Below are 13,146 nucleotides of genomic sequence, written 5' to 3' on the forward strand. Positions count from 1 at the left end.
CTGTAAAGAAAAATCACTGTCTGTTTTTAAGCTAATTGTCACAAAGATGAAAGTCCCCGTATAGACCAGGTCTGTGTAGTATAGACAGAGTTATAGGGCCTTCAAAACATGCACATTTTGTAAACTTGGGCCTGTTAGCTAACACAGTTTCCACCCTGGTTAACAGATCCAGATGTTTTTTCTTTCAAGCTCTGAGCGTCTTAATGAGAAATATGGAGAGAATGAGGAGCAGCTGGGATGTAAAGTGTTAAAGGTCCTGAAACCTGTGGATTTATAGATCTCTCCTGCTGCTTTTTACATGCTCATCACATCTGGGGCAGGAGGCCCCCGCGTGCCTGCGGCGGCGGCGGGACAGGCGTCTGCATGTCTGCCGTCAGGACGGACACATAAATACCTGGACGTCCAGATGCTGCTTTCACTGTCAGACTGTCTGCAGGTGGAGACAGAAGAGGAGACACCAACATGGTCCCACTGAGGCTGGTCGCCTTCGGCTGTGAGTATCCTCTCTGCTCTACAGCTTGTTTGTTATTTACTCTTTCTGGTGATATTTGCAACTTGTTTCCCAAATGCATCCAACAGTATAAATTATACTGACTGTCTTTTGAGTTTTTTGTGTATTCATTCATATTTTTGTGTATTACTAAATAACTATATGTGTTATGGAAAGCTTGACTTTGTCTCTTAAAGTACAGTTTAAGATAAATGAATTGACTTGTTGTCTAAATTTACTGCAATGGACTTCTGGGCTCAAGGATTAAACCAACAGACCAGAGCGGAGCATAACAGGGAGGAAAAGAAGATGAAAAAAATACAAGACAAACAAAATGTTAAATATTGAAATGTTAAAGACACCATGTGTGACACTGTAGGACCCGTTTGTCTTGTTGTAATTAGTCTTTAAATAAGTAATCAGACATTTGGAGTGACATTAGTGTGAAGATAACTTGTAGGTCCATGTAGCAGTAAAAGTACACATACAGAAAACATCATATGCATTTATATAATAATTTGCTTTATTAATCTCGATTTGCAGTTGAGTTCAGCTTTTATATGGTTTGTGTTGATTCTGGGACCTGTTGGTGGTTTATGTTCTTTTTCTTCATTCTCAAGAGTTTTTTTTAATTTATATAACATTTTATTCTCATATTTATTACCCTGCTTTCAGGAGTTTTTTTTATGTATATAATGTTATAATGTATATAGTTTTCTTCTCTCTGCAGTAGATCCTACTAACTCTCCGTTCACGTTCTTACGGAGCTTTATGGTTGAAACTGTTTCATCTGCTGATGATAAAGTGTTCATTAGTTCTGTAAAAGTTTAAGGTATCAAAGCTTTATGAAATTTCACAAAAAATTCTCTCGTACTGATTAACAGAACAAGATTTTTGTTTTGATATATTTAGATTTCACTGCAGTATTTAGTTTTCATCTTTTACTATCTGATGTTTTTTGAGTGAAGATATTTAACATCTGTGATGTATTTTCATGCCAGGAGTCAGATTTCATTCACAGATGCAGAAATGATTGACTGTCAGTTTATTGGTTATTATTATTATTGGTTACTGGTTATTTGGTTCCTTTCTGGTTTAGTTTAAATATTAGTTATATTATTAAGTGGATCTTTTTACTGCAGTGTTAAAATGATAAAAGTTGTAACTCAGACGACTTTGTGTTGTGTTTCAGTGCTGGCTGCAGCTTGGTATTTCACTCGTGCTGCAGGTAAGTTTAGCTAAACTTGAAGAAGATCAACTCATGTCAATAAAAGTCTTTCTCTCTAAAACTGTGATAAACAAGACACGTTCAATTAAATTATCAGTAAATTCTGATAATCATAGTGTGGAGGAAACGCTGGAGGAGAGTAAACTGGAAGATAGTTAAAACTCATGTTCTAAACTAAAACATGTTCATTTAACAATCTCTTTGTTTTAGCCTTCATTGATATGATGATGATGATGATGATGATGATGATGATGATGATGATGATGATGATGATGATGATGATGTCACTGCTTGCAGTCTGACCTGTGTGTGTTTCAACAGAGGGAGAGGTCATCTACGCCTGTCACAATGACACTGCTGAGATGTCGTGTGGTAAGAAAACACAGACACACATTTATCTTCTTCTTCTTCTTCTTCTTCTTCTTATTATTATTATTATTATTATTATTATTATTATTATTATTATTATTATTATTATTATTATGAGGTATCTGATAACTGATGTGCATTTTGCTGCCAGTACTAATGTACTTTTATTTGAGTCAGAACTTTTATTCATAATTAATTATTTTTTCATTGTATTGCTGTTTTTACTTAAGTTAAAGTTTTTTTCCACTGCTTGACTTCATTCATTTCCGTTTTTACGTTATTGTTAAAAAAAGTTGACGAATGAAAGCTGTGACTCGTCTCCTCTCCTCCTGCAGAGGTCGGCAGTAAGATAAAGCTGGAACACATCCTGTATAAGGTCGGCGTGGGGACGAGGTGCGGGGAGGGAAAAGCCCAACCTGACGACGGACCCGACAACTACTGCTCCTTCCCCTGGGCTGAGATGGTGGTGGAGGATCTGTAAGGAAACCTCCTCGTCATCTTTAAACATGAATATATCATATAGAAGAAGTCCAGCTGACAGACTCACAGATTATCACTTCATAAAGTAACTGTTGGCAAACTGTTCACACATCCATCGTGATCTGTGTGTGTGTCTGCAGCTGTGGTAACAGGAGGTCCTGTCTGGTCCCCGTCACTGAGCGGGTGTTTGGTGAATATCCCTGTAAGGAGCAGACCAGATACCTGGAGGTGTCCTACACCTGCGCCAAACCACCTCCCCCACCTCCTCCTCCACCTCCACCCAAACCTGACTGTACGTACACACACACACACACACACACACACACACACACACACACACACACACACATACATTAATGTCGGGATTATCATGAGGATTCAGTTAAATGTTCAGTTTTTCTTCTGATCTGTCTTTAAAAGCTTCTTTCAGACCTGCAGATGGTAATTAAACATGTTGATCTCATGTCTGAAGAAGCACCTGAGTCACTTTTTTCTGTAACACTGTGGACTTGTCACAAGTCTGAACAGAAGCAGCACAACTCTGCTTCTTGTTTCACCTTCTAACATCTCTGCAATAACTTTTACATCTCCGTCATCATCACACATGCACAAATTTGGATAAAATGAACTAGGACACTGAAAAAGTCAACTTGAAGGTTTCAAGGAGATCAGTCTCCTCGTATCACATCAGTCCACATAAACTAGTTTTCCCATCGCAGTGTGACTTAAATCAGAACCGAGTGGGCTCATCAGGAGGCCTGTTAGAGACAGAGGCTGAACTGAGGGGCTGCATAAAGGACCAGTATACGATAAATAAGGAAATTTTAACTGTAAATCATGCAAAGATATTCCAGTAGAGCCCCAGAATATAAATATAGAGCTGGAAAGATGCAGAATATGTGTCCTTTAATGTTTTCTTTCATATCACAGCTGAACAAGATACTGACGCTACAGAAACATTTCACTGAAATATTAAAGTTTATTAAATCAGTTTCCAGCTGAACAGCTTTACTTTCAGAGAACAGAACCTGAATCTGAGGCTTTCTGTGATGGTTTGTTGTCATATTTTATATAGTGTTTTGTAGTATTTAGTATAATATCTGTGTAGAGGAGCGTCAGTGTGGATCAGACAGCTTCTCTTCATCTCCAGTAACTAAATACTGAAGTTCAGCTGCAGTTGTTCAACCAGCAGCAGCGACTGAGAGTCTGATTCACCTGCGAAATGTCACTGAAAGAGAAACATCTCAGTCTGGATGACTTGCTGTTATGTTGGGATTATGTCTGTATGGTCTGTTCATGAGACCAGTAGAACTCCTGCTGTTTTTACTGGTAATGAATCCAGTAGAAGAAGCTCCTGCATGTGGAAACCATAAAGCTTTGAGTGAACATGTCAAACCTTCAGTCACGAGCACATCCTGCTCAGGACACACATTCAAAAACTCACCCTGGTTACTCTACAAAAGTTTTTATTTTGCTCCATCTAGTGGCGAATATCAGAACTGTCATATTTCCACATCAGATCAAATCATTTCAAAACCTGTTTTTTGGTTTGTATTGTCTTTGTTTTTTGTTGTTGTTGTTGTTGTTTATGTTTCTCCTGAAGATGATGATCCTGACACTCATCTGTTGTTTCTCTGCAGGTGAAGACAAACCAGCCGTTGAAGCCTGATGTTCAACATTCAGCTTTTAAAACTTTATTGTTCATGACTGTTGACAGAACAGCATGAAGACACGTGACCTGCAGCTCTGACGTCACACCGATCAGACGAGTTTGTTTACCGTCTGACAAACCAGAAGGATCTGAAGATACATCAACTTTATAAAAACTCATGTTTGTGTGTTTCAGAAGTGTTTGAATTCATGTAAATGAGTCAAACTGAGAAATATTTGAGATTATTTAGTCAAGAAACTGTCTTGACTGATTTTAAGACAATAAAATAAGATTTACTCCCAGTTGTCTTTGTTTATTTCTCAATATTTTGAAAATGATTGACTGCATCTTGATTGTTTTGTAGGAAGAGAAGCTCAAGACAGAAATGATTTTAATAATGTTTACAAGTGAGTATTGATCAGAAATAAACAGATGTATTGATTTCACAGCAGATTGCAGCTTTAGTAAATTGAATCAAACTATTAGGAAATATAAACATACATCATATGAACATCATTGAAAACAAGATAGATTTGTCTTTTTATTTCATCCTTATCAGCATCACCAACACAACAAACATTCAGCTTTTACACAAGAAGTGTGAACAAATCTACAGGACTTGAAATGTATTCACGTTTACTGGCGCTCAGTTGCAGTGTGAAGATAAATCCATCAGAGGGCGCCATGATGTTTCTAACCACACTGAACAGAGCTGGTTCTGACTCTCTGTCCAGTTAGAGATGATAAATGACCAGTGGCTGTTTGTCAATCAACATTTAATCAAACTAAAAGTATCAAAGTAAAAGTACATAAGTATTATGAGCTTGATGTAGTTAAAGTATTGCAGTAAAAGTACATAAGTATTATGAGCTTGATGTAGTTAAAGTATTGCAGTAAAAGTACATAAGTATTATGAGCTTGATGTAGTTAAAGTATTGCAGTAAAAGTAGTGGTTTGGTCCCTCTGACTGATATATTATTATATATGACATCATTAGATTATTAATAGTGAAGCATCAGTGTTAGAGCAGTACTTCAAAATTGTACTTAAATACAGGTACTTGAGTAAATGTACTTGTACTACTGGTCAGGGTCAGTTCTGGGCAAATTGATCAATAATTAAGACAATCATTACTTGAATAAAACTATTAAATCTTGCGGTATAAAGATGCAGTTTAAATTAATTATTATGTCTGAATATTGAATTGATTCTAATCATATTATTTACTTATTTATTTATAATATTATCAGTGGGTGTTTCCTACAGGCAACACAGGCAAAAGAATTACACACTTTGAAGCTGTATTTGTATTTATGTTGGATATTATTCATGGATCATTTGTGAAGTATTTTGTATGTTTCCAAACAATTTCTGTTCTATTTACATTATATTTATACTATAGTTCTAATATTGTCTATTTATGATTCCTTGGTGTGAGTTTTGCATGTCTTTCTTGTGTTTTTTGTTGATTTTGATTTGACTAAATATCAATAAAAATCAATACCACAATGTGAAAATACTTCATTACAAATAAATATCCTGCATTTAAAGTCCTACTTAAATAAAAGAAGTACTACCAGCAAAGTTTACTCAAAGTAGTGAAGTAAAAGTACAAATTTTGCAGAAAATCGGGCTGACTGATGCGTTTAGTATCAATAATGTACTTTATTAAATGTATTTAATATATCAGTCACAGCCCGATTTTCTGCAAAATTTGTACTTTTACTGTAGTACTTTGCGTAAATTTAGCTGCTAATATTACTTTTACTTACGTAGGATTAATGCAGGATTTTACCTGTAATTCAGTATTTTTACATTGTAATACTGATACTTTTACTAAAGGGTCTGAGTACTTCTTCCATCACTGCAGGTCACAGAATCTGAAGGGTCACCAGATGCGGCGTAACACCTGTTGACAGTGAATATTATCATCGTGCTTCAGTTTCCTTTAACTTGTAGTTTCAGGTTTTGGTGAAATGAAAGTGAAAGCGGCCTCCTGCAGTCAGACTCTCCGCTGCTTTCAGTCGGTCGGTGTTTGGACCGGACGGCGGGATGATGGAGGAGTATCTGTGTCCTCCGGTGACCGTGGAGGGCGACTGGACTCCGGCTCAGACCAGAACCCTGAAGAACAAACTGCAGCTTTACTTCGGGAGCAAGAAGAAGTCAAACGGAGGAGACTGCCGGGTGGAGCTGGATGACGGAGCTCCGACAGCCGCAGTTTACTTCAGATCAGAGGAGGGTGAGTCTCTGCGGAAACCTGCAGCTTTAGAATCGGCCAGTTTCTCACTGAAATCTCATTTTAATACTTTATAAAGTCGTAAAGATTCAAATAGTCCAAAAAAAAAAAAAGAGAAAGAAAGAAAGTGACACCGAGTTTAAAGACGTTTCTGCAAGTCATGATGGATGAAGACAGAACAGAAAGTTAAACTGCGACTCGATCTTTTACACAAAGACTCTGTTTAATGTTCGTCAGAGTAGTTTAAAGAAATAATTAATTCACTTCGTTGTTTTGTCTTATTTCGATCTTTAATCTTGGATTTGAACTTTAAATCTCTCTGATGAGCTCAGCTGACACTTTTAAAACATCACAGCTGCGGATCAAACAGCTTTAAAGTGATGAATTATCAGCAGTAAGTTCAATAACATTTTATATTCTCATGTTCGTTTATATTAAAGTCGGTTCGTAAAAACACTGCGAGCGTGTCAGCTGACTTCCCAGCATGCACTGCAGCTCTCCAGCTGCTCCTCCCTGATGAGTCACAGCAGAAAGAAAATATCTGAAATGGAATTAAAATAATTAAACTAATGAATCATAATGCTGGAAAGTAACTAAATACATTTACTCAAGTACTTTACTTCAGTACAGTTTAGAGGTACTTGTACTTTACTTGAGTATTTCCATGTGATGCTACTTTCTACATTTCAGAGGGAAATATTGTACTTTCTACTCCACTACATTTATTTGACAGCTTTAGTTACTTTTCAGATGAAGATTTGACACAATGGATAATATAACAAGCTTTTAAAATACAACACATTGTTAAAGATGAAACCAGTGGTTTCCAACCTTTTTGTCTTTTGACGTCTTACAAAAAGCAGTGTGTAGTCGGGGTCACATTTCACATGTCTATGAGTTGTTAACAGCTCCACCAAATAGTGATTTTTCCCTCTAAACTTCTCACATGCTTTCATTTCAAGAAATGTTCAAATGATCCAATATTTCAGCAAAAATCAAAGATTAGAGAAAAAGTCCAAAAACTGAAAACAGATTTGTGTATCAGAACTTTGTTTTTTCTTCTTTCCTCTCCCATTAATCATCTCACCACCCCTCAGATTTATCTGCTGACCCTTTGGAGGGGCCCGACCCCTAGGTTGGGAACCACTGGACTAAACTAGCTAACTGTATATAAAGTAGTGTAAACTAGCTCCACCTCCAGCAGCTACAACAGTAACATGCTGCTCTAACACTGATGCTTCACTATTAATAATCTAATGATGTCATATATAATAATATATCAGTCAGAGGGACCAAACCACTACTTTTACTGCAATACTTTAACTACATCAAGCTCATAATACTTATGTACTTTTACTGCAATACTTTAACTACATCAAGCTCATAATACTTATGTACTTTTACTGCAATACTTTAACTACATCAAGCTCATAATACTTATGTACTTTTACTGCAATACTTTAACTACATCAAGCTCATAATACTTATGTACTTTTACTGCAATACTTTAACTACATCAAGCTCATAATACTTATGTACTTTTACTGCAATACTTTAACTACATCAAGCTCATAATACTTATGTACTTTTACTGTAGTAGGATTTTTCATGCAGGACTTTTACTTGTAATGGAGTATTTGTACGTTCCTGTATTGGTACTTTTACTGCATTAAAGTATCTGAATACTTCTTCAACCACTTTCTGGTGTACAAGAACTTTGTAGGATTATTATCTGTTGGGATATTTGTTCTGACACAACTGTTTAATGTGATTTCAGTGAGACAGCGAGTCCTCGAGAAGGAAAACCATGAAATCATCCTGGAGAATAAAACTATCAAGTTACGGCTGGTTTCTGCATCAGTAAGTAGAGTTTAGATTAACAGGAAGATTTGAAGAGGTTTGTGTATCATTTTAACTTTCAACATGTTGGAGTCAGATTAAAGGACACGTTAAAACATCAGTCAGGTGTCCATATGAACAGTGAAAGAGGTTTTCCTCGCTGTAATCATTCCTCCTGTTCATACTGGATATTAAAAGATCCTTCAAATGTGCTTTATATGTAAGTGATGGAGGCCAAAATCCACAGTGTGTCCACACAGTCATTTAAAAGTCTGTGTGAAGCTTCTATTCAGCTTCATCAGAGTTAGTCATATCAAGTGGATATCTGACACATTTACAGTCTTTTTAGCATCAAATTCCCTCTTTGTGTTTCGTCGGACAGTGTTTCCCTGTTGAGCTGCAGGTGGAAGTATAGTAACAAAAAGAGGGACTTTAACACTAAAAAGACTGTAACGTTGAAAGATATCTACTTGATTTGACTCATTTGGACGCTGAAGCTTCATATTAGCTTCAGATAAACTTTTAAATACATTTGTCCTCCATCACTTCCATTGTAAGGTCATTATGAAGGGATCTTCTACTGGTCAGTATGAACAGGAGGAATGATTACAGCAAGAAAAACAGGTTTCAATGTTCATTTTGGCTCCTGACTGTTGGTTTAAGACTCACCTGTTAACATGTAGAGACTCTGCCCCTGTCACATGTTATCACCTGGATGTTTTTATGGTCTCATAAATCTCAGAATTAAATATTATAGTCATCATTAGTTAATCATTAATCTGTGCAGCAGGCTGCTGTGCCGGTCAGTCAGGTTATGACTGTAGCACAGAGGAGCAACGCCCTGTCAACTTCCTGCTGCCGTCACAAACAGGAATTTATTACATGTAGCTGGAAGGAGGAGAAACCTGTAAGATTATGAATGAGCAGGTGACTCAGTTTAAACCAGTCATACAGACTGGGACAGTAGGAAAGTTATTCAGGTGGGGAGGAGCATTATTTACCCTCCCCTGAATCTCTCACAGTAATATTTCATGACAAACATAACAACATAACAAAATCTAATGTTGAATGAACAGTTTACCTTTTTACAGCCACCAAATGAATGCATGAATGAAAAATGTATAAATCTGGGAGAAAAAGTTGAAACCTGCTCCCCTGCTCTCCCAGTACAGACTATCCTCAAATACACTCTGACCCTCCGTCCCACCCTGATGATAATTATCTCACAGTCACTTCCTGCAGGATGTTTCCACTGCAGCTGTTCTAAACGCTGCTCATCTCATCACCAAAGAAGAAGTACTGCAGTCTTAAGATTCCACCGCAGATCAGTTTACAATCAACATACGACTGAAACATTTACACAACAGTGTGTAATAGTGGACCCAGTCAGACACAACATGCAGGTTTTTTAATCCTCATTTACCAACATATTTAACATACAGGGATTACCAACTGTTGGAAACAACCGACATAGCAACATTTATTTAAAAAAATATGTGTTCTCAAAATATTAATCGTTATGTAATAAATTTCATCTGAAAAAAAACATTATTATTATTTTAAGTTACAGTTAAATAGCATATTATGTAAAATGGTTATTTAGGGTCGTTGATGGAGCACGTGAGGAAATCTGTGTCTGTCTCCTTCAAACTGACCAACAGAGTGTCTCTACCCCCCCGTTAGTGTGATACTTTAAATTAGGACCCACAGCAAACATGAACTCAGTAAATAGTTCCATCTGTTAAACTGCAGAGGTGGAATTAGGTGCTTTTACTGGTGTCACCATGGACCCCAATACATTGGTATTTTTAAAACGCACCAACTAAAACAGAAAACAATGATATGAAGTCATTAGGAACAAGTTGATTGACAAAGTTATAAAAAAAATTGAATGATAGAATAAAGCACCTGTGAGATATGACAAAAAGTATAAATCTGCAGGTACAACAGTCGGTAGGTTGAAGTTAAACCAACAGTCAGGAAACAGAATATTCACCACTGAAACTAACTGCAGGAGCCTGAAGTTAAACATTGATATAGTGAGCAGCAGTAAAGATGTTCTGTGCAGGTTGAGTCTTCATATATCAGATAATTTATGAGTTATCAGATATCAGACACTTAGTTTTTCCTGAACACAGAAACTGTCCGATGTTCCTTTTGTTTCTTTGCACATTTCATTTCATTTTATTTGTACAAAAGTTAATTAATTCTTAAGGGTTTCAAAGTTTTTACCCAACAGCAACACATTTGTCTTTTTGTTTGTTGAATAAATTCAAATGAGTGGATTGAAAAATGTGTAAAATTTAAAGGACCATTCCTGTGTTTTAGCTCATTAAAGATGAAGGGTTGAGGAGTTCTTTATCAGGTTCATTATAAATATTAAAGCTGCGTCGATCACCAGAAAATTAATCTGGGACTGTTTTGATAATCGATTAATCGTCATTTTTAAAACAAACATTCCAGAAACTTTCTGGTTCCAGCTTCTCCAATGTGAAGATTTGCTGCTTTTCTTTCTTTTACATCATTGTAAACTGAATATTTTTGGGTTTTCATGACATACTGTGGACAAAACGATACCCATCCATGTGTGAAGACACCATTTAATGATGAGATATTGTTGTATATGTATTCTTTAACTTTTTAAAATGTTTTTATTTCATCTTCTTCTTTATAATGTGTTGTATGCTGACTGTAAAATTACATCTCTGGCACTTTTCTCTTCTTCATGTCTGTAAGTACTGAAGGTGAAACTGTGGCAGAAGTTGCTGCTTTGTTTCCGAGCTAAACTCTTTACATCTTGAATAGTTTACAGTCTGCATGTAAAATAGATTTTTGGACTTTTTTTCTCTGCCATCGTTTCATTCTGTGCGATTAAAACTTTGTTTTTGTTTTTCCTCCTCAGAGTCCGAAGAACAGTGACGACGTCTCAGGTAAAACTCTGCTGCTTTGGTTTTTATGGTCACAGTTTCCTTTTTTAATGTCATATTGATTTACTCTCATCAAATATTGATATGTGTAATCCTGCTTTCATTTAATATGGTTGACAAGCTCTTTGAAAGGGATTAAAAGGAGAAACTTAACATTTTTCCCATATTACAGCAGAAAAAATAGGTTTTAAACAATGAAATAAAATGTTTTCTATTGACTTTGGTTTGAAATGAGATATTTTATGAGCACATTGATGTTTTATTTCTGCTGTGGACGTTCTTGTGTTTCATCATGTTCATGTGTGCAGATAAACAATGAAAACTGGACAAATCTGATTCTCTCGACTCTTAGATTCATCGACAGATTCAAAGACTCAGAAGTCAGAAGTTGAACCTGGAAATGAAGCTTCTGCCGAGAACAAAGAGGGTAAAAACAGACTGTGTGTTTATATAAAATCCATATATCAAATTATATGGATTATATTCTTTTCAGGAAATTATGAGGAAATTGTCTGAAATATATTGTTACCCAATTTTCCTTCTAATTTTTGCATTGACTTTTTTGTCAAATGCAGATGAATTCCTTCAATGAAAATAACGTTAGAGAAGGCAGATGATGCAGGTTTTTTTATTTTTCTCCTCTCAGGTTCAGAGTCCGTTCAGAGTGTTGCGGTGGTGTTGGACAACGTCTCAGACAAAATGTCCAGAGATCTGCTGTCGATGCTGGTGGAGAACATCTCAGGGTTGGACGAGAGCAGCTACAGTCTGGAGATCATCTGGGAGACCAACCAAGCCGTGGTCACCTTCAGCAGCCCTGCAGGTAGGAAACAGTCACCAAGACCAGGTTTTCATCAGGTTTCTTTTGAGTCTTTAACACCCTCTCCTGTAGATTTGAAATGTAGCTGTAAAATCTTCATAGTTTTGTCCTTTATTGTCAACCACTCTCCAAACTTCGAAACATAATGAACTTTATTTACAAAGTGATTTTTGGGACAATTTTGGGGTTGAAATGGCACTAAATTTTACTGCTGTGTTTGAAAAGTTTTGTATTTTTGGATGGCAATATCGATCTGAATGAAGCACTTTGAGAATCAAGAAAAAAATCCACAAAGAAGCTGTTAGATTGTCTTAAAGGAGGTGGTGATATGTGACTTACCAAACTGTAACACAGTCATTTTTTATATGTAGGCATCACTTATTCTTAACATGTGTATCTGTAATTTTACAGTAAAACTCTTTTAACCTTTCACCCGTTGAGCCTGTTCCAGTCTTAAATGACTAATCTGGAGTTTTTTGCAGATGTGGAGAAGTTCCTCACTGTGAGTCAGAACAGCCAGAAGCTGGAGAAACACGAACTGACCGCTCGGCCGCTGGAGGCAGCAAAGAGTGTCCGAGTGGAGAGTCTTCCTCCGACTGTGGTTAAAGGTACACAAACTGTTAAAATCAGTGTTTCACCAAAAACTAGTCTTGGGTGTGGAGCAGTGGAAGAGAAATAGTGGCCACTGGACCAAATCTGGCCCTCCGGAATATATTTTTGGCCCCCTGATGAAAGCTTAAGTTTTCACTTTAATAATTTGCATCAAAACTTTTACATTTATTTTTACAAATCTCCTGTAGGTAACAAAATAAACACAAGGCTCATGTAAATCCCAATCAATATGTTACTTCTATACTGTCCCCACAGCAGGGTTAGTAAAGTACATCTAATAAACCTACCAGGAGTAAAATTCCCATACTGTTTTAATTCCACAACTTTAACCTATTCAACCATAACAGATTTATATTTCACACAAACAAACAGATGGCAGTTGACCAGAAATGGGGTATTCATGCCAATTTTTTCTAAGGCAACAAAAACAATAAAATGCAATACAGAACATATATTTGTGTATGAGAACATCATGGAGTGACCAGGTACCTGATAAG

The 13,146-nt window shown here is 36.4% G+C and overlaps 3 protein-coding genes across 6 annotated transcripts in view; 2 read left to right on the forward strand and 1 right to left on the reverse strand.

The window, feature by feature from the left end:
- LOC122968417 (putative leucine-rich repeat-containing protein DDB_G0290503) overlaps positions 1-13,146 on the reverse strand; it is a 635,740-nt gene that overhangs the window by 62,674 nt on the left and 559,920 nt on the right. The gene's annotated exons all lie outside the window — the stretch shown is intronic.
- LOC122969000 (L-rhamnose-binding lectin SML-like) lies at positions 286-4,520 on the forward strand. Its single transcript, XM_044334565.1, has 6 exons — positions 286-493; positions 1,683-1,718; positions 2,040-2,090; positions 2,423-2,564; positions 2,708-2,859; positions 4,208-4,520. Exons 1-6 carry the CDS (start codon positions 463-465, stop codon positions 4,234-4,236), a joined length of 441 nt encoding a protein of 146 aa, XP_044190500.1. The 5' UTR covers positions 286-462; the 3' UTR covers positions 4,237-4,520.
- The window catches only part of LOC122968422 (protein mono-ADP-ribosyltransferase PARP14-like), a 28,612-nt gene continuing 21,511 nt past the window's right edge, over positions 6,046-13,146 (forward strand). For 2 of the 4 annotated variants that reach the window (XM_044333627.1, XM_044333644.1), the window contains exons 1-6: positions 6,050-6,457; positions 8,232-8,314; positions 11,196-11,223; positions 11,573-11,647; positions 11,867-12,040; positions 12,520-12,645. In XM_044333627.1, coding sequence (XP_044189562.1) covers positions 6,271-6,457; positions 8,232-8,314; positions 11,196-11,223; positions 11,573-11,647; positions 11,867-12,040; positions 12,520-12,645 — 673 coding nt within the window. In that variant the 5' untranslated portion in view covers positions 6,050-6,270. Of the gene's footprint in view, positions 6,458-8,231; positions 8,315-11,195; positions 11,224-11,572; positions 11,648-11,866; positions 12,041-12,519; positions 12,646-13,146 lie in introns of all 4 variants that reach the window. The other 2 variants (XM_044333636.1, XM_044333654.1) reach the window with 2 other exon arrangements.

The sequence above is a fragment of the Thunnus albacares genome, chromosome 2 (genome assembly GCF_914725855.1).
Source record: "Thunnus albacares chromosome 2, fThuAlb1.1, whole genome shotgun sequence".
Classification (NCBI taxonomy): Eukaryota; Metazoa; Chordata; class Actinopteri; order Scombriformes; family Scombridae; genus Thunnus; species Thunnus albacares.